At 43.8% G+C, this 20,485-nt stretch overlaps 2 protein-coding genes across 2 annotated transcripts; one reads left to right on the top strand and one right to left on the bottom strand.

The window, feature by feature from the left end:
* Window positions 1-4: 4 nt before the first annotated feature.
* Window positions 5-7,312, bottom strand: LOC119344048 (probable linoleate 9S-lipoxygenase 4). The gene is made up of 9 exons (XM_037614688.1): window positions 7,015-7,312; window positions 6,544-6,821; window positions 2,603-2,846; window positions 2,170-2,514; window positions 2,003-2,085; window positions 1,802-1,909; window positions 1,374-1,681; window positions 1,038-1,301; window positions 5-946 (listed from the first exon to the last, which is right to left on the bottom strand). The coding sequence occupies exons 1-9, from the start codon at window positions 7,244-7,246 to the stop codon at window positions 163-165; spliced, it is 2,646 nt and encodes an 881-aa protein (XP_037470585.1). The 5' UTR covers window positions 7,247-7,312; the 3' UTR covers window positions 5-162.
* A 3,635-nt stretch (window positions 7,313-10,947) lies between these two features.
* LOC119344049 lies at window positions 10,948-20,253 on the top strand. The gene is made up of 15 exons (XM_037614689.1): window positions 10,948-11,085; window positions 11,184-11,222; window positions 12,449-12,529; window positions 14,857-15,011; window positions 15,106-15,364; window positions 15,684-15,903; window positions 15,989-16,109; window positions 16,763-16,927; window positions 17,056-17,508; window positions 17,612-17,691; window positions 17,819-18,263; window positions 18,489-18,617; window positions 18,735-18,889; window positions 19,537-19,602; window positions 19,957-20,253. The coding sequence occupies exons 4-15, from the start codon at window positions 14,859-14,861 to the stop codon at window positions 20,009-20,011; spliced, it is 2,301 nt and encodes a 766-aa protein (XP_037470586.1). The 5' UTR covers window positions 10,948-11,085; window positions 11,184-11,222; window positions 12,449-12,529; window positions 14,857-14,858; the 3' UTR covers window positions 20,012-20,253.
* Window positions 20,254-20,485: the final 232 nt, after the last annotated feature.

Genomic DNA, 20,485 nt, shown 5'->3' with positions numbered 1-20,485 from the left:
AAAGTTACCATGGAATTTTTGTACCTAAGTTATCTGAACGTTTGGAAATTACAGAAAAAATAATCGGGGGCCAATACTACTTATTCTTTGTTTGACGACATGACAACATTGTAAGAAAGAAACGCAGTGCACTGCGCGACACAACAAACCGACGACGGAGGCTCAGATGGAGACGCTGTTGGGGATGCCCATGCCAGTAAGCCCACAGGCTCGATCGCCGGTGAGGTCCGACGTGTTGGGGTACAGCAGCATGTACGGCATATTCACCGGCCCGTTCCGGTTCTTGAGCGCCGGATCCTTGTTCATCGCCGTGATCCGCTCCTCGATCTCCACCAGCTGTGTGCCGAACCTTTCGAACAACTCCAGTGCCTTGGCATCCGACGTCCACTCCGGCGTGTCGCGCTGCCCGAGGTACACTTCGTCCGACGAGTGCTTCGACAGGGTCTGGATGAGGGTGAGGCCGAGGATGCTCTGCAAGTACTGGCTGATGGTGTGGATGAAAACCCTGTCGGCCTCCTCGTCACCACGCTCCAGCTGTGTGTACTCCTCCGTTCCGGGCACCGGCATCTTCTGCCGGCTGACCGTCGGCCGGTTTGGGAGGTACCCCGCGTACTGGTACTGCCCAAAGTTGACTGCCGCGTGCAGGGCCGACGCCACCCAGATGATGGTGATGCATGTCTTGGCCAGCTCCTCGACGGTCTCCATCTTGGGCCACCAGTCCTCGTCCTTGAGGTCGCCGTGCCCGACTTCGCGGACCTCTTTCCACCACTCCTTTAGCTCCTTGTCAGCTTGGAGCACGCAGTCGTTGGGGTAATAGATGCCCAAGTACTCCTTCACCCATTGCTGGATTGCCCACCAGATCGCCAGCCCGTCCACGGCGTACGGGTAGTCCTTTAGCAGCAGACGGATGCCGTATGGGCTCGACGGGTCTCGCACAGCCATGCCCCTGCATGCAATGCGCACACAAACAAGCAAGCGAAATCCATCTTCAGTCAAATATTCTTCCACGCTAAAAAAAAATGAGCTCCTCTTTTTACCTTTTGACTAGGTCGTCGGGGAGGCCCTGCTCGGTGAGTTTCCACTTCTTATACACTACTGAAGACATCTCGAGCGCGTACTTTCCTGGGAAGACAGTCATCTCAAATAAGCCGCCAGCGTTGATGAGCACCGTCCGCGCCATGGCGTTGATGTTCATCGTGTCGCGGTAGTGTGGGCTCAGCAGTTTGTGCACGGGATGCACCACACTCAGTTGCCGGTTCGTCGCAATCACAAACGGCTCCATCACCGCATGTGTGTTCAACCTAGAGAAACACTATAAAAGCTCAGCACTAATTTGGTATCAATTGGAATCTACATATACTCATCATTCATACCAGTGGCTGATTAGTTGATGCCAAGCAGAGTCATTGACGCAGGCGTAAGCCTTGGCAAGCTGCCAGATCTGGCCGTCAACTCGTTCGTCAGCCGGAACATACACCCTGCTCTCTGCGCCATGCTGAAGCCCATCAGGGTGCGGCAGGCTCAGCTCAATGGCCAAGGGCTTCAGCGTACCGTCGGCCTTCAGGAACAGCAGGGTCCTTGAAGCGTAGATGAAGTTGCCTTCCAACTTGTTGATGCGGTCAAGGAATGGCATGAAGTTATCGTGGTGATCTAAAATGAAGAGCCTGTTACTCTCCATTGCCTGCACAATACATGGTTGTTAGGACAATCAATCTCTCCATATGCGGTTCACTAGCAATTTGCAGCTCAATGAAATTTCCTTTTTTGACCACAAAATAGCTCAATGATTCATTGAACACACCTGTGTCACTGTGAGGCCTTCCAGGTTCTGCTGAATTTGATCTTCAGTGATTGTGCTTGACTGGTCCCCGTACACACTTGGATCCAGAGTACTTTTTACAGGGAACTCCTGTGGTCATAAAATAGAAAACAAATGAGGAATTCTCAATCGATTATGAGGAGATGGTTTATTCTTCTTTAAATGTCATATGTAGGTGCTAACCGTCAGACGTCTGATGCAAACCGGGTTCATGCCTGCAAGCATCTCACGTGCAAACTCCTCATCTGATTTCCAAGCATACGGATCTACAATTTAAGAAAATAAATTGCAAGAAGTATAAAATGTAAAACAAGGGATGGCCGTTTTAAGTCATGCACACAGCTGATTACCTGATTTGATAACATGTGGAAGGGGCAAGTTTAGGAAGTCGTCACCAACAGATGGTAAAACACTTTTAATAAAATGAAGGGGGATTTTATTCTTGAGCTCCTTTGAGTGTTGGTTAATGGGCAATTTCAGAAGACCATCATAGAGATCATAGATATCTTGAAACGAATCAAACTCCTTGGGTGTACTGTCAACATAGGTCCTAATTATCGGAAGAACAGCATCGGTGATGGCCTTGAGAGAGTACCCAAGGAAGTCAGACAACTTGAGGTGCCCAATGCGCTCATCGCGTGGGACATAGATGTTCATGACCTTGTACTGAGGAATTCTGCTCTCTGATCTAGGGTCTGGTGACAAGATCAAACCCCCAATATGAGTCCAATTGCAAGGTGACATGGTTGTGCATAGTTGAAGATATACCACACCAAAACTCACCTGTTTTTGTTGGGCCTCGGCCTGTTCTGCCACGGCGGGGATATGGAAGTTCTTGGCTGCCGCCGAGGATCGGCCGTGCATACATCTCGCCCCTGCCTGGCTCTCCCAGGTCATTGTAGAAGTCATAGCGGTACACACGGTCATGCTCCTTATACTCTCTTTCTGTACCGTCGCCTTGGAGATTGATGAGTTCGTTTCGCCGGTATTGCACCAAAGGTGCGGGCATTTTGCTGGGCAGGTAGGTCTGCAAAATAGCAAGAAAAATGAGGTGACAGATTCAAAAAACAATAGAGTAGTTTTACTCAGTCCCCAAACCTCTAGCAGGTGCTCACGGATTTAAAATGAGAATGCTACTAATTAACCAGTGAGAAATAGATAACTAAGTGTGTCATTTGTGATATACTATTTCTGAAAACGGTTTCGTATTTCTGTCTCCCATTCCTCTGATCATCAGGGGAACAGTTAAATAAAGCTGTTCCTTTTGGTAAACAGTAGAAAAGTTGCCACCTTGCTTTTAAGATCTAACAGCTAGTTGTGGATCCAGAGATTCCAGAAGCTTATTCAGATAGCAAGTTGATGGCATTTGCAACTTACAATCTTCGTCGTTACTGGTAACTTGTAATATCAGTTCATTATCTTAGGAAAAAACTTAAGAATTAGTCGGAAAGGAGTTGTTGAGCATGCAGGGAAGGTAGCCAGCAGCCTGGCACAGCACTCGGTCGGTCATTTTGAATCGATCAGCCAAGCAAAATGTTTTACTATCAGCAGACAATCAAAGGACCGAAGTTCTCAAAAAGCTTACTTTTTCATTCATGCTAATATGAATTTTATGCGACGTATAGGATATCTACTATGCACTACATTTTCCTAACAAGGCATTATTGACACAACGAAAGGCCAGCCGTTGACTTGACCCAAAGACTAGGCCCGGACCCAGCAACAGCAACTTTACAGCTTAGGTGATGGATCTGACCAAATAATAGTAACCTGGAAGTTGCTTGTCTGTACCAAATCAACTTGGCAATTTGGCATCTTTTCTTCTTGAGTACTCCTACGTACTCCTAGTATCTATTTCCAGTTTGCCATTAATTGGATCTATGCCGCAACGACTTTCACCACTTGGAAAAATGCCACTCTAACTTACTCATACATCTATCTATGTCATTTTCATCACTTAAGAAATACTTGTATTGCAGCGTGTATTTAAACATGGGCTGTACATGCACTTTTGGGTCATCCGGATGCTGAAACTCCAAATTAGGCCGAATATTTGAACTGCTCAGAATCAAACCTGACCAAACGGGCCTGTTAAATGGGCTGGCATGAAAGCCCGCGTGCCTGGCCCGTCATGGGCCAGCACGGCACGAGGCGAAGTGGGCCGTGCCTGGCACGTGGGCCGGCTAGGGCCGTGCCTGGGCTGCTATGCCCGGCACGACACGCACAGTAATGGGCCAGGCACGAGCATGGCCCAGCACGGCACGGCACGCACGGCACGGGATGGGTTCCATCGATAGCAGAAAGAACCGTTGCTCGTCTCTCGTCTGGTGATCTGGTCAGGGAGGAGCGAGGGGGGAGCGTGTGACGTGCCCTCCTCCGGTGGCAGCGATGGGTGGGGTTTAGTGGGGGGTTAGAGGGGTTTAGGGGGGTTTAGAGGGGTTTAGGTATGTTTTGTCTCATTTTTGAATATTTGAACATTGTAGGGCAAATTAGGTCTTTATATTTTTTCCTTTTGTAATTTTCTTATGATTTTGTAATTTTCTTTTCCTTTTGTAATCTAGAGCGTGGCTTTGTACTCTTTTACTTCTCAGGGATGGAAGGTTTTAATGAGGCAGTCACTAATAAAGCTCGAGATTTATCCCACATGATGGCACTTTCCTCATTTATCCCACATGATGGCACTTTCCTCATTTTATTTTTTTGGACTTATTTTTGCCTAACGTGCCTACCGTGCCTACCGTGCCTAGCATGCCTAACGTGCCATCCCATGTAAAGATAGTAAGTTTTGTGGCTATATAAAGGGCTTCCTACCCCCTCTTATTTCTCACACTCAAACCCCATCTCATTTCCACACTCAACACATGGATGCTCCAAATGTTCAACGAAGAGTCTCGCCCGTCTGGAACTACTTTGATGAAGAAGTATTTGTGGTGGATGGTGTCAACGTGCGTAAAGCTAAGTGCAAAAGATGTGGAATCTTTTTGAGCCTGGGGAACGGAGGAATCGGCCACCTTCATCGCCATAAGCAGAAACACGACAAGACAGACGAGCAGGCCGCAGGGCACCAAGCCATGTAGTTGTACTCTTTGTAATTTTCGTTTTTTTATCTTGAGCATGGCATTGTACTCTTTTACTTCTTAGGGACGGAAGGTTTTAATGAGGCATGCTTTAATAAAGCTCAAAATTTATCCCACATGATGACACATTGTCATATATTTTTTCAACTTTCTATACTTATTTTCTGACATACAAACTTTCTTCTTATTTTTTGGATGTAATAAACGTCCTACAAATTCTTTGGAAGTAATAAACGTAGCAAAACCTACTGTTGCTATCGTGCTAGTGCCACATACCAGGTACAACGAAAACATGTACTAAAAAACGAAGCAAGACGTGCATGCATGCATGCATGAAGGCTGCAGCCCTGCGTTGCTGCATGCCTGCATCGATGGCATAAGGCTGGTCACAATGGGAAGGAACTTAGGAGTAACATCACACACTCTAATACAACTTTGCTTGTGTGGCACATATTTAATGAAGAGAGAGGTGTTTGTGGTAACTAGCTAAGTTACCGGAACATCACACACTTCAAGAAACAATGAGTCTATAACCTAATAAATACATTGTTGTATGACACTACATAGATGTTCCTATTCACTATGGAGGTAGTAACATAGTCTAGGGAAGTGTGTAAGTTACTATCTTATGTTCCTGCGCATTGTGACCAGCCTAAGCCGACGAGCGCGCCTGCAGCCTGCACCACCCATGTGACGTGCTTTTTTTTAAAAAATCGGGCCACCTCGTGCCGGCGGGCTACCTCGGGCCATACGGGCCAACGGGCCAGCACGTATAGCCAGGGGCCGTGCCTGGGCCTCGAAGGCCAGCACGCGTGCCGGCTCGGCACGGCCCGAGTAGTTCGCGTGCCTGAGCGGGCCGTGCCGTGCCTGGCCCGTTTATCTCAGGGCGGGCCGTGCCGTGCCGGGCTGGCCCATTTGGCCAGGTTTGCTCAGAATATTATGCAGCCACTGCGTCCACCTGCAGCCACGTCCAGACCGGCCCTGCTCCCGCCACCGCATCGCGCCTCAGCAGCTGCGTCGTGCGAGGAGAACCTCCAGCCGCGGGGGATTAGCTATCAACTTGCTATATTTAAATACAAGGTGAGGTCTGTTATCTGAATGCAATCAACTTGCTATCTGAATCAGCTCTTTATTAAGATAGCATTACGTTATTCAAATGCCTCACTCCCACAATGATCCAAAGTGAGATCCAAAGTGAGGTCTCCTACTTAATCCTAGCAACAATGACTCCTATGGGAATGGCATTATTACGAAAGATTTGTGCATTCCTCTCTTCCCACAACTCCCAATAGATGGTTAGTACTTAAGGGTAACTCGATCCAACGGGCACCGTGGACAATTACCAGCTCTTGTCCACCCGGCGCACCCAACGGGCCGACGCATTTCATCTGTGGCAAATATTTTTTTAAATTTTATTTTATCATTTAAGAATTAATAAAAGTAATTTACAAACTATCCAAAATGCCTACAAAATAATGAAAACTAATACCCCCTCTCTTTGGGGTAGTAAAAAAGAGTTGCCTAGGATCCAATTCTGGTAAAGATCCATCACAATTATTTTAGTATGATTGGGTGTAGCAGACCAGACATGAAGAATATTATTTTTGGGTTGAAGGTGGTGAAAATGGAAAATGGATTTGTACTCACATCGTTGGCGAAGAAGACGCGGTCATCGTTTGGGTAGATCCAGGAGTTGGCGACGAAGACGACGGTTCTCTTGCCTGGGACGCTGTCGATGGTGAGCGTCTTCAGGAGGAACTCGGAGCGGTGGCTGTTCCTGACGATGACGGCGCCGGGGATGCCCTGCGACTCGTCGGAGTCGAACGTCACCGTGAAGACCGACTCCCCCGCCGCTGTCGACTTGTTGGTCACCACCATCTCCTGCAGGTGCGCCGGCCTCCCCACCCATCCCCTATTCCCCTTGCCTGCGACAAAAATCAACGCATTATTCGATCAATCGATCTGGCTGTTTCAGCCGAGAGATAAATCCGCGAGCTGTTTTTCCTTTTTCTTTTTTGTATTGTTTCTTGCTCTTGACCTGCCGCTCGCAGAACCCAGACAACCAGAAAATGCAGGGAGGAGGGAAAAGGAAGAGAGGGGAACGGAGCGCTTAATTACTGGGGTCTGGCAGGGTGGCGCTGACGAGGTGGAAGCAGATGCCGTCGTCCTTGTCGAGCAACTTTTGGGCGCCGTCGAGGAGGGAGGAGTGGAAGTCGCCGAGGTCGAGCACGTCGCTCTTGACCAGCACCGCCCTGCCCAGGATCCGGACCTTCTTCTTCGACGCCTCCTTCCTCCACGCCTCCTTGTTCTTCGCCGTCACCCGGTGCAGCGGCAAGGTGCTCCGCAGCATCTCTCCACCCAGCTCAGCTCGGCGGAGATTAGCCAGCCAGCTATGGAATTCAACGGTGGTGTCCTGGTTCTGCCCACCAGATCCAGACGGGCGGAAGAAGCCACGATAAACAAGTGGTACCATTAATTTAATATAAGTCTCAGTCACACCTACTACTGAGTACTTTATGAAGTTTGAATCTATTTTCTTTTTATTCCGCATATAAAATTTATCTAAAGTTAAACATAATAAAGTTTGACTAAGATTATAGTAAAAAGATAAACATTCACAATATAAAATCGACGCCGCCATTAGATGCATCATTGAATCAACTTCTCTATTATATCAATTTGGTCAAACTTTATAAAATTTGACTCAAGACAAATCTTGTATGCAAAGCAAAAGAGAAACGAAGGGAGTATTAACTATCAAGGCGGTGTATGACAGAGGGTGTAAGTCAAAGCTGATGAGTCTTGGCGGATCCCAAGTGTAAGGATGTGTTTGTTTGGGCTCTTTTCATTGTCTTCTACAGCTAACAAACGGGTTGTTTCAGAACTAGCTCCATGCAGTGCTTGCAGCAGCAAGCAGAAGCTGCAACTGAAAATTCGGGCTTTTGCTCCTCGCAGCCCGCTTCAAAGTGGCAGATGACCGGTTTGCCCTTCCGTGAAAACACATACAACACCAGAAATGCCCTTACTGGTTCGGCCCAATTCCCCAACACCTCCCGCACTTTTCCCCGCCACCGCGGAGCCCCAACACACCCGCCGCCGATACCACAAACACCCCCGCTGCCGAGCCCGCGACTCCCCTGCCTCCGGTGATCTTGTTGGCCGCGACGAGGCACTCGCCTTCCCCCTCACCCTGCAACTCACTTAAGCGAGCCGCCGCCCGGAGATCCCTCATCAACTATGCCTTCGTCATGAGTTGCCTCGGCAACGACGACCACCGCCACGAGTCTCCTTGCTAATGAAGGCCGCCAACCCATGTTTCCGCTCTCTCCTCCTTGCTGAATTGAGCCAAGGTTGCCGCGTCCGTGGTGGTCCTTCCTGGTTAAAGCCGGGCACGCACAGCTGCGAGCGAACCCCTAGGCGTGCATGTGCTTGCCGACGACAAGTCCCGGGTTGTTTTGGTGCAGGATGCCGTGGCGGTTGGAGCTTCCTCCGGCGTCGACGGCGCTTGATGCAGGATCGTGGCGGCGGTCGCCGTTGTATGGGCGATGACAGCGGCTGGCGCGACGGTGGGTGCTCCTTTAGCGCCCGGAATCGGGGCGGCGGCCCCTCTTCATCACTGGCGGCAAACTTCGGGGTCGTGTGGGCGACTCGGAGTTCGGATCTCGAGATGGTGACGGCCTTCTGAGGCTGGTGGCGGTATGGGACGTCCCTTTCATCAACAGACCGGGTTCGATGCGGCTCTGCATTTGACGCATGAGCCTCTCTCAAAGTTGTCGGGCAGTGCCTGTCATCGGGAGATGAAGCCACCGGTGGACGTGCTACCGGCGGATGCTATGTATGGCGTCTTATACGGAGACGTCAAGTCATGCCTGCAACCGGCATGTCATGCAAGTTTAGCCTGTTGTTGTTGGATTGAAGGTGGTGCAGCAGTAACGGGAGGCAGGCGGTATGGAAACAGTCATCGGAATGGTTCCGGGTCTGAAAAACGAGCTGCAACACGCCCCAAAGTAAGTAGTACTAGCTAGTTCCGCACATCTCTCATTGATTCTACTTTCATCAATACCGTTATCATGCTTGATTTTCAGTTTGATTGAACTCAATTCTCGTAAATTGCTTGTGGCAGGAAGGCGGGAATAATTTATGTGGATAGTACATTTGCGAGTTCATTCGCCACCAATACCTCTGAGCAGGGCTACTCCGACGAACAATATGAAGTACGTAAACAAGATTCACAATTTTATTTTATTACATTCAATTGTGTTGAGTTTCATTCATATGTATGTATTGACCTCCTTATTTAAATTAGATCCGGCGGATGCGGGATGGACTCCTACCAACTGATCGCATACGAGTTATTCAAGAGGAATTGGCGGGATTCTTTTTTAACCACATCATATCTGAAAAGGGAGAATGCCATACGGAAATTGAATGAGACATTGGTGCTTGATGATGTGAGGGATGTTATATATTGTATATATGTAGTAGCTAGCGTCGGATAGATATACGAAAACTTGTTGTTCTGTCTATATATATGTTCATGACGATCTTGTGTAATTAATGATTTCCTTCAGTTACTTACTATAGTGTCGAGTTCTCTCTATATGTAGTAGCTAGCGTCGACCAAGCACGGAGAAACAGGTTACTTCTTTTTATATGTAGTAGTAAGGTCGACGCTAGCTACTACATATCTACCTATAAAGAGAAGTGACCTCTCTTTCTGCAGGCTTGGTCAACGTATGTAGTAGCTAGCATCGACCAAGCACGGAGAAAAAAAGGTATGTCGACCAAGCATGGAGAAAGAGAGGTCAATTCTCTTTATATGTAGTAGCTAGCTAACACAATCTGAAACCCCTAAGCCCTCCAAAACCCCTAACACCCCCCTCCCCCCTAAAAAAAACCCCAGCACCTGGGGCTGCTGACGCGTGGCGGGCTTTTGTGGTTGGAGTAGCTAGCTAATTTAGCAGCCAGAGTTTACATTATTCCTTGAGCTACTCAAATCATGATTGTTACTCCCTTCGTTCCCAAATATTTGTCTTTCTAAACATTTCAAATCAAATGGACTACAAAATACGAATGCATCTTTTTTTTTACTAAGCCTTTTGTCCCAAACAAGTTGAGGCAGGAGTGCTTTTCTTATTGATATGCTTAATGTACTCTATAACTGGAGTAACATCGAATGAGTGCTTTCTTATTGGTATGCTTAATGTACTCTATAAGTGTCCATATTACCTTTCTTTGTTTAGATAAACACTATGCAGAATGCCCGTGAAGCTCAAGCAACCGTGGCCGATCTGCCTGCTCAACTGCAGATGAATAATATCTAAAAACGAGCATTGCCTAATAAGGAGCACACACCCTTTCTTTATACTCCCTCTGTGTCGTAAATAGAGATTCCAAATATAAACTACCTATATATCTGTCCCATAATATAAGAACGTTTTTAACATTAGTATAGTGTTAAAAACGTTCTTATATTTTGTGACAGCGTCCCATAATATAAGAACGTATTTAACATTAGTGTAGTGTTAAAAACGTTCTTATATTTTGTAACAGAGGGAGTACATATGAAGCAAAACACGTGAACCTACGCACTGAAATATGTCTATATATATATATCTGTGTATAGTTTGTACTGAAATATATAAACAGACTTATATTTAGAAACGGAGGAAGTACTCTTTAGTTAGACAAGAAAAATGATATAAGTGGATGTTTTTGAAAGGTTTTGTTGCTTTGAGGCACAGCTGGACGTGGAGGTAGAAGCTCTCTGGAGGTATCAGCACGGACTACCTCTATGCACAAGCACAAGCCAATTTGGCATAGAACCAGCGTCATCTATATCCTCCCTCTGACCAATTAGAAAGGAGCACACGGATCGTGTGCTTGCTTAGGTACGCTGGGAACCGTCGGATAACGGATGAATCACCAACGGACGAATCACCAGGTGAATGAACGTCTCCCCGTTAAAAGGTTGACCAGGCTGCTCTCCTTTCATTCATATACAGTTCAAATGCTTAGTTTTTTTTTTTGCAGGTCGTTTGTTAGTCTTCATTTGTTAGTCTTCATTAATGAATCTGAATCACCAGGACGAATCACCTCCTCTCTAAGCTCGCCCCTAACCCTAGATCGACGTCAGGGGAACGGCGGTGGCAGGAGGGTGAACGGCAGCGGTGGCGTACAACCTCACCGGTGACGTTCTTGGCCCTCTTCTTCTCTACTGAACCCTCCCCTTCTAGCAGCCATACAACGCTATTTTTGGCTGATTTTTTCATCTGTTCTAATTGCAGATTCCTTGGAGAACTAGTAGCAGCTGAGGCCGATTGGAGGTATAAAACATTCTATTTTTGACTCATAGTTTGATGTTTGCCTAGTGTGGATGTGATTTTGTGTTACATATGGGCTGTTTTTCTCCGGTGCTTTTCATTGACCGTTTGCGGGATCACCAACCCATCTATGATCTTTATTCCTTGCATGAAGGTTTTTTTCCGTTGTTCTAACAACATGGTCAGCTAGCAAATTTAGTCTAATGGTTGCGGTCTTTCTAAAATTTCGAAGCTAACATCAAGTAAACATGTCGGCCTGTATTATTGTATCCTTTCAGCGTCGCTAATCTTAGACAAGAAAAGTATCTCACAGACATTTAGGCTCTGGTAGATCATTTTTTTCTAAATCGAAGTTTTTCTTTTAAACTACAGTATTCCAACGCATGGCTAACAAATATACTTTGATGCCAAACAGGGCTTTAAGATGGCTCCAGATATAGGATGCCCCCAGTCTGCTTAGTCCTGCTAAATTAAATCTAAATTCCAAAGTCAACACATCTCGCATACTTACTCACGTCTCTTTAGTTATACTCTGGTAGAGGGAGGTCGATCCAACCTCTTCAGTTGTGTCCGCACCAGGCAGATGGACGACCACTGCCGATGGAGCATCGGACGCCGGTGACTAGGAGAGCTCAGCCAACATGAACTGACCCAGGACCAGTGGCGGTGTAAAGCGAGGTCGTGGTGGTGGCCATGCCACTTATCGATCCGGATGCCACGCCTTCCCACCAGCGACGAGGAAGAGCGCCGCAGAACCTCGTCGTCTGAGATAGGAGTAGTCCGTGGCGGCGACGAGAGCCGCAATCTAGAACAACTAGAGCTATCAACCGCTACATCCTTGAAAAAATAGTTTGCCATACCTGATGCTGGGGACCTTCGCTCCAAGAACCGGGATGACGGCGAGGGGAAGCCCACACCACAATCCCTGGGGAGTCATCCACCATCCCATTGATAGTATCCTCGGACAAACATGAGAACCAGGACCCTAGAGATGCAGGCATTTTGCCGGCACAAGACGAGGACGAGCTAGCGGCGGAGAGAGACCTCTCGATGCCAACGTGAGGCGTCGCCTCCGCGTCATTCAGCCACGCTGACTCTGACTTGTATTTGGGTTTGTATGATACCACTGTAATTTGATCAGCATGCATGTACAATTATTGCTTCTTACGTTTTTATTGTTCAAACTTCTCATTGATGCCCTACATTGAATCTTTCAAGTTCTTTTGTAGAACATCGTTGTTCTACTCCATAATCATGTCGGATGATGGTGAGGCGTGCTGATTCTGTTTCCAGGCTCACTGTATAGGCAGGTACAACATGAAAAGCTCACCGGCATGTAGAATGCAAGGTGCTTATGGAGGTGCCTAGAAAAATAAACCTCGTGCTTATGCATACTAGACAGATGCCTAACTAGGCAGCCTCTCCTATAGAAATAAGCGTTGGTGCTTATGAAAAAGCTTGGTTTATTTCTGTAAGCACCTCGCTTAGCACCTTGCATTGTACATGGCCTTAATGAGCACTATATTGCCTATCCTCGACATGCTCTAGGCAATGTTTAAAGCGTTTTTATCATTTCTGCCACGACGACCAACCCCAATCTCAGTTTTGTCATTTGACCGATGGAAACACCAATCTTACCACTGCTTCGTTACAACACTCCTTGGTTTTGCCATTCCATCATCTCTCCACCGCTAGTCCATAATCAGTTTTGCCATTTGAAGAGTTGGGGCAGTATGAAATACATTTAATATGTCAAAGGTGTTGACAGTTTAATGTTTTGATTACCGACAAAGAGTTGGACAATGTACTTTCTACAAAGTCACATCTCCACAAATATCATCACTTGTTCTAACAAGTATTCTCTGGTATGCATGAATTGAGTTAGCCTGAATTTGAGAACTGATAGTTAGTATACGAGAATGCTAGCACAATAGTAATTTTTTCGGAAAGGAGGATAATATCGGCCTTTACATTGGTTGATGTATACACCCACATATTATTCATTGTTCAAAGCTAGACAAAGCTAGGCATCAAAGCCGAATAAGTCAAATCTAAACAGGGTACCAGAAGTGATAGAATCTCTTTCACATGTAGGCATGGAGGTTTCGATTTTAACTGGAGATAGGAATATCACTGCACTATCTATTGCTACCCTTGTAAGCTACTAACCAACCACATGATGCAAAATTTAATAAACAACTGTTCTAAGGAGACACCACGGAGTGGCATTTTAATGGCGGCAGGAGGCGCCCGCGTGGTGAACTATTGCTTTGGATTTGTCAAGTGATAACATATAGGTACAACCAATTAGTGAGATATAAAATTAAGAGAAAGGGGTGGAGAATCTGAAATAGAAAAACTGATTATAGACTAACGGTGAAGAGATGGCGGAATGGCAAAACTGAAAAGTGTTGTAACGGAGCAGTGGAAGATTGGAGTCCGATCAGTCAAATGGTACAACTGAGATTGGGGTTGGTCATAGTGGCAGAAATGATAAAAACCCATGTTTAAACGATCCATTCTCTTATTTCTATTACCTTCCATTCAATCAAAGCTTCATTTTCAATGCCACATATCTTGGCCTTAAGATGCACCTTCCTTCCAAAGAAGAGGACTTCTAAAGGTTGACGCGCTGGCTCGAGCAGGCTACATAACTTTGCACCATAGATCACGTCGCCAAAATACTCTCCGACGATGCTTCAATAAATATAAAGATATCGTCCCTAGAAAGGTTTCAATACCTTTTGACAGTTTGATCATTCCTGTCATGTGTTGAGAAGTATCTGTTTTGAGTTTTGGTGTAGGACTCCCTTGTTTCAGTGGAGTAGTTTATGACATTTTCTACAATGAACAAACAATATATATAGAAAAATGCGATGGTATTGGATGTGCGTACTCCCACATCCAATATACCACAAAGTTGAGTCAGTTATACCTCTTTATTACTTTAATATCTCTACTCCTATAAAAGGATTAGTTGGTGATGATGGTGTGTCTGCCATCCGTCATTTCTGACCATTGGATCTGCATGTAACGGCTGTGAGGTAAGTTGTGGTCTTTTTACAACAATAGCTCACTTCTCTGCTCCAATTTGCAGAAAACCCCTTAGTATGTTGAAACCAACTACATCCCTCCATCACCTCGTCAAAACAGTATGAGGAATATATTTTGAGTGTAACATAATATATTTTTAGTGATATATGTATATCAAAACTAGAGCGTTTTCTTTTGTGAACAAGTATTATTCTACTTTGGATCCGTTGCAACGCACGGGCACAGTGCTAGCACTTCATTACTGAATACTAGATACCCCAAAGTGAGTTTTGTGAAAAATTTCATTTGAGTCTATATACCTTCAATTATTATCATGTATACTGCTTTCCGTATGTAAAAGGGTATATTAGAAAAATAAGGGCTTCGATGATTTTTTTTCGTACTACATGTATTGAGGTATCTTAGAATAATTAATGAGGTATATTGAGAATGATAAAGAGGTATAATACCCTTGTATATGAGGTATATTGAATATGGGAGAACGTACACCCACCCAGGAGTATATATATATGTGATTGTCTAAAGATATGAATATATATTTCTCCGCACTTGTTCTTATATGAATGGATATTTTTTTAATTAGAGATGGATGACGAAGCAAGTGAAGTGGCAGCATTGGAGCACATAATGAGTGATGCAAGTGTAGATCCTATCAAGCTATCCTATGGTCTTTTGAGGTCCATTACAGACAATTTTTCTAATGAAATTGGTCGTGGTGGGTTTGGAGTTGTTTACCAGGTATGGTTGTCCTGTTTTTGATTGCCTCGCAAATGGTTTATTTTTACAGTAGTTGAGCAAAATGCTCATATCGATGCTACCATGAGCAAAGCAGGGAGTTCTACGAAATGGGAATGTTGCTGTGAAGAAGCTACTGAATCTGCATGCTTTGCCTGAAAAGCAATTTCTAGATGAGATCACGTGTTTGAAAAAGGCAAAGCACAGGAATATAGTAAGATTTTTAGGCTATTGTTCAGAATCCCAGGGAGAATTGCTTGAGTTCAATGGAAAAAATGTATTGGGAGAGGCGCAACAGAAGTTGCTATGCTTTGAATATCTTCCTAACGGAAACATTAAGCATTATCTTCAAGGAGGTATGTAGGTCTGACAACTTCATTTATCACTTAAATATAAATTGGTACTTCATAAGTGTTGCTGACCCGAGTAAGTTAGTTATTTTTGGACATGATCCAACTTTGAATATTCATCATTTATCATATAATTAATTCAACAATAACTTTATTGCCTTGTGATTAATTTCCTATACTTAGTTTCTCATCTGGTTAATTAATTATTTCTTAATACTTTTACGCTGTTATGGACATTTTCGATATTTAACCCACGAGCAAAGCTCGTGGACATGAAGGGAGAATATATTACCTAGTCTGGACGTTCTTTTGTTTCTTTTTGCAGACAAATGTCAAGGAGACGACTGGCCTCTACGGTACCAAATGATTAGAGGAATTTGTCAAGGGTTACACTTTCTTCATGGAAAACTCATTAACCATCTTGATTTGAAACCTGAAAATGTTATGTTGGATGCTCAAATGGAGCCAAAAATAACAGATTTTGGTTTATCCAGATACTTGGATCAAGGACAATCTATTATTACTCAAAACATACTTGGAACAATGTAAGCTAAAACGATCTCTTCTCTGTTTGTTAAATTTGCTTTGTCCAATGACACATCAAATTGACATTCACCATTGTCAGTGCAGGCGATATATTGCACCAGAAACCATAGACAAAGGAGAAATATCATTAAAGTCAGATGTATACGCTTTGGGCATTATTATCATAGAACTATTAACAGGGATTGACAAGATAGATCTTAATAGTGTAAGGAGACACTGGTTGGCTTTCTTGAATGATGTTAAACTTTACTCATTCGTACTATCGTTATATAGAAAATAGTCCATTTTGAACCCCTAATTGTGATCATATGACAACATTTAGTATATTTATCTTTTTGCCACATTTTATCCATTAGGAGTGACCTCTTGATGAGTTTATCCAAATTTGTACTATTTTTGTACCAACTACAAGGTGGACCCACTTGTTAGGACGATGCGTTTGGAATGCGCTCGTGGGCAGCTCATAAGCATATTAGTTGGGGGCTTACTGAATTATGTCAAATTTATACTTATATAAAATGTGTCAAATTCTGCCCAATAGATGTGGCTAGTCGCACTGCACCTTTCATGTTGTATCTCCGATACTCAATATCAGGAAGAGTTGTCCATTGAGTCAGCTTCCATGTCATCTGGACATATGGGCCTGGGCATCTAGCTTTTCGTACTTTGTTTACGTATTTGAGATAAAAAAATACCAATGGCCAGTGCTTTGTTGTACTACAAGCTAGGAGTTATGTATATTTTTTTAAACTAACACTTGTTGTCAATCAATCATGGCCTACCAAATATCTGCAATACATGTGTATATATGTTGTGTACTTCGTTATGCTTTACTGATTGCTGAAACTTAAATTGCAGCTGGATGATTATTTAGACAACATAGACTGCCCACGAGCGAGGAAGTGTGCCGAAATAGCTCTAAACTGCAAGGACCCTGACAAACATAACAGACCAACCATACATGAAGTAACTCGTGACCTGAATGATCTAGAGAACATGATTCCATGGTCTTCCATAGAACAGGTGCGTATGATTCACTTTTGACGAAGGTTTATCAGTGTAAATTCTAACTCCACAAATTGTATATATGCCAACTCAACTTGATTGAGTTCGTCATGTACAGTCGGTTACGTAATAATTCATGCATGCAGGTCGCCCCCACTGCGTTCCCTGGGACTGAGCTGGTCGATTTCTACCCTCTCGAGCTCAGGTTCCCCTTCGTGCCAAACCAGAAGATGCATTGTGAAATCAGCCTTACCAACAAGCACACAGATGCTGGAGTCTGGTTTATGATTATACCTGAAGTTCCGAATAGGTACCACGGTAGATTAAGTGGCTTTATGTCGCCAATGTATACAGTAGCTATCCCATTGTCCAGGAAAGCTGAAAAGGATCCTCCCTTAGACGTTGAAAAATTCGAGGTACTGATGTTCATCACAGATACCGATGTGGACGTTGTCAATCAGCAGATATCAACATTATCTTTTGACGAAGGCGCGTCCATCGAAGATGAAATCAAGGTAACTCAGGAGATGCTGGGGTTCAAACTGCACCGGGTTATGTTGACTGCTGTCGTGGTCATATCTGAGGATAACGATCGAGCTGTAAGTATATGCCAGGCATAAATAGATCATTAGTTAGATATTCTCTTTTTTTTGCAGGGAGATATTTTCTAAGGTTTGATTATTAGTTTTGTGGTTGTATCAGTTAGTGACGAATGATATAGGCTTCGGAAAAGAAGTAACTATGCATGTCAGATCCATAGATGTGCATCCCAGGGAGCCATGGTGAGTAATTTATACATACTTTTTTAACTCGATCAAGTCGTGTAGGGCGTATGTACTCTACACGCATACGTAGTATATGTCCAAGCATTTCTCTATGATGAAATTATGTCTCCTAAAAAATGTACAGGGTGCTAATCACTGAAGATGGAAACCGTATTCACATTTGGAACTGGAAGACCAATGGGATAATGGGAATTCTACCTGGGAAGTCATGGTCTAATCTGGAAGGTGGAAAGGTGGGCCCTGAAGATGTGGTTGCAAAATTCATCACTCGAAAGTCATGGGTTGTAATGGGGCTCCCAAATGGGTTCGTCGATGTGCGAATGTATCCCACAATGGACCTAGTCAAGGAATTCAGAGCTCACCCTTTAGGTGTCACTTTATTGGCTGTTCACTCAACTCGTCCGTTCCTGCTGACCTGTGGTTATCCCCCGTCGATGAAGCTTTGGGACTGGAACCGCAATTGGTCTTGTACCGGAATATTTGACATCTCTATACCCGTGACACAAGTCATGTTTAACCCCAAGGATAGTAGCATTTTCGCTGCCCTTGACAAGGATGGGGAAGTCAAGGTTTGTCTTTGCTTATCAACCTGTTCCTATTCCATTAGCATTCCTATGTGTAGTAGTGGAGAATTGCATCCCCAATGTCCGTTTGACTTGGCCCAGTTAAAGAGGGTGGTTATTCTTTGTGCCATCTTGATCTTGATCCTTTAGTGAAGTGCTACTTGTCAGTGAGGTTGCTGCTCTACTGGGGATAATAAATAAGATTTTTATCTATGTTCTTGAAATGTGTAGGCGTGGAGAATTGGTCATCCCGATCCCATTGCCACAACAAAAGGAGTAGAAGACTACGAGACTAGCCAACTTTTCACATACGCTGGTGATCGGCATTTCATTGCTGCTATTGACGGCGAGGCTGCATTAGTGAGGGCATCGCGTTCTGAATTCAATATCATAATATTAATCCATATGCATACATCTATGTATATGCGACTATAATCTCCATATGTATGTCTTTTCCTATTTGTTGTTTTGAATCAGATATGGGATATGCTGAAACAAGAACATGTCCACACACTCCAGATTGCAGAAACCACAGAACACATAATTGCTACCGTTTGCCACCCAACACAACCGGTGTTAATCACCATTTCAAGTGACGGTAGTATTCGTGTCTGGGACTGCAATACGTACAGGTATGTACCACATCTGTTTTTTATTTTTTCAAACAAGAGTGATCGAGTTGTCTTTCCATTGCCAACATGCATGCAGTCGATGGATTCAGTCCAGTCCACTTTCTGGTACTACATACTCCCTCCGTCCCAAAATAAGTGTCTCAACCTTAGTACAACTTTGTACTAGAGTTAGTACAAAGTTGAGACACTTATTTTGGGATGGAGGGAGTACTACTCAATTTTGAATAATGCATGATTTGCATTTGGTTTGATTGGCCTTGATACTGCAATTAATCAAGACATCAAATTTTGACCCAAAATTATTTTTACCGTGCAACGGAACATTTACAAGCCTGAAAAGTACAACTAAATGAATTTTCTCATATACTAATTGCTTTTCTGCCCTATCTTCATGAAAAAAATATTGTTCTTCCTTACAACCTTACTGTGAGAATGTATTCATAATCTTATAATTTTGTCACGTTATCTACCGAGGATAGGGTACGTATTTTTAGAGAGTTTGGTACAACCAACCTCCAAATGTGTGTACACACTCGCATACATATGCCTACATCATATGATATGGTTTATATTATATTTTTGACAGAATGATATGGTTTATATTATGTTTGAAGATGCAACTAACTATGGGCTTCTGCCCCTAACAGGCTTAAGAAGACCTACATGCATTTTCGAAAGGACCCTAGACATGTTGGATTTACAGACTCCGGAAGGTAATGAATTTTCTTGTTAAGATTTTGTCTTGTTAACTACACTGTTTCTTTGTTTGAAATAACAAGTTCAATGTACAAGTAAAAACTAACTTTGGCTTAATTAGATATATATGTACTATCTTCTCCAAAGTTCTGGATGAAAAAAAAATCCTTTAACCCAGATTTTTTTGGCAAATTCTTTTGGTATCAAAATAGTTCCTAAACAGATTGAATTTAGATATGTAGAATTGTGAAAGGGACTTCAGTAAATTATGGAGAAGGAACAAAACAAATATTAGTTGACCTGCTAGCTTTTGGCTATACTGAAGTTTCGACACCTTCTAAAAAATTAACCAGAGCGTTTAAATTGTGTAGGCTTGTCATAGGATGTAGTCATGGAATATCAATAATGGATATTGATCTGGAATGAAGGGAGCACAAGGACGCCTACACAAAATGTTCCCAGTTATACATCTCCTGGAATTACCCTCTCATTCAATTCAGATGGATTTATGCTATATCATGTGATCTCATATTTGTATGTTATCTTGAGTAAACTCTGGCCGTAGCTCTCAATACTTCGAAGAAACAAAAGAATACCAGCGAGTCTTGTCGTTTGCCTTTTTAGTAGGTGTTCCTAATTGCTTATGTCGGTTTGATCCAGATAGCTGTATGGATAAAAATAGAATTTGAATCAGATTATCTCCACAAACTGCCCACAAATAGTGAACTAAAGCCGTCGTCACTACCGGAAAACGCCACGTTCTCCTATATCCAACTGTTACTGAGTTTTTTTTAATTCGGAACTCGGCAAACAAGACCTTTGCCGAGTGTTTTTTAGACTATACTAGGCAAAAAAAAAAGAGTACTCAGTAAACATAATCTTTGACGAGTGTTACACTCA

Source organism: Triticum dicoccoides, unplaced genomic scaffold, assembly GCF_002162155.2.
Source record: "Triticum dicoccoides isolate Atlit2015 ecotype Zavitan unplaced genomic scaffold, WEW_v2.0 scaffold151157, whole genome shotgun sequence".
Lineage (NCBI taxonomy): Eukaryota > Viridiplantae > Streptophyta > Magnoliopsida > Poales > Poaceae > Triticum > Triticum dicoccoides.
Note: the sequence above shows the minus strand (reverse complement) of the source record. Positions and strands in the feature narration are given on the sequence as shown.

What these genes read in the sequence shown, in the direction of transcription:
- LOC119344049 (XM_037614689.1), top strand. Translation starts at nt 14,859, where the DNA reads ATGGATGACGAAGCAAGTGAAGTGGCAGCATTGGAGCACATAATGAGT. An exon ending in TAAGCATTATCTTCAAGGAG is followed by an intron (nt 15,365 to 15,683) that starts GTATGTAGGTCT and finishes TTCTTTTTGCAG; the next exon opens with ACAAATGTCAAGGAGACGAC. An exon ending in TGGGACTGCAATACGTACAG is followed by an intron (nt 18,890 to 19,536) that starts GTATGTACCACA and finishes TGCCCCTAACAG; the next exon opens with GCTTAAGAAGACCTACATGC.
- LOC119344048 (XM_037614688.1), bottom strand. Translation starts at nt 7,246, where the DNA reads ATGCTGCGGAGCACCTTGCCGCTGCACCGGGTGACGGCGAAGAACAAG. An exon ending in AAGGCCTCACAGTGACACAG is followed by an intron (nt 1,682 to 1,801) that starts GTGTGTTCAATG and finishes TGTATTGTGCAG; the next exon opens with GCAATGGAGAGTAACAGGCT. An exon ending in CCCGACGACCTAGTCAAAAG is followed by an intron (nt 947 to 1,037) that starts GTAAAAAGAGGA and finishes CATTGCATGCAG; the next exon opens with GGGCATGGCTGTGCGAGACC.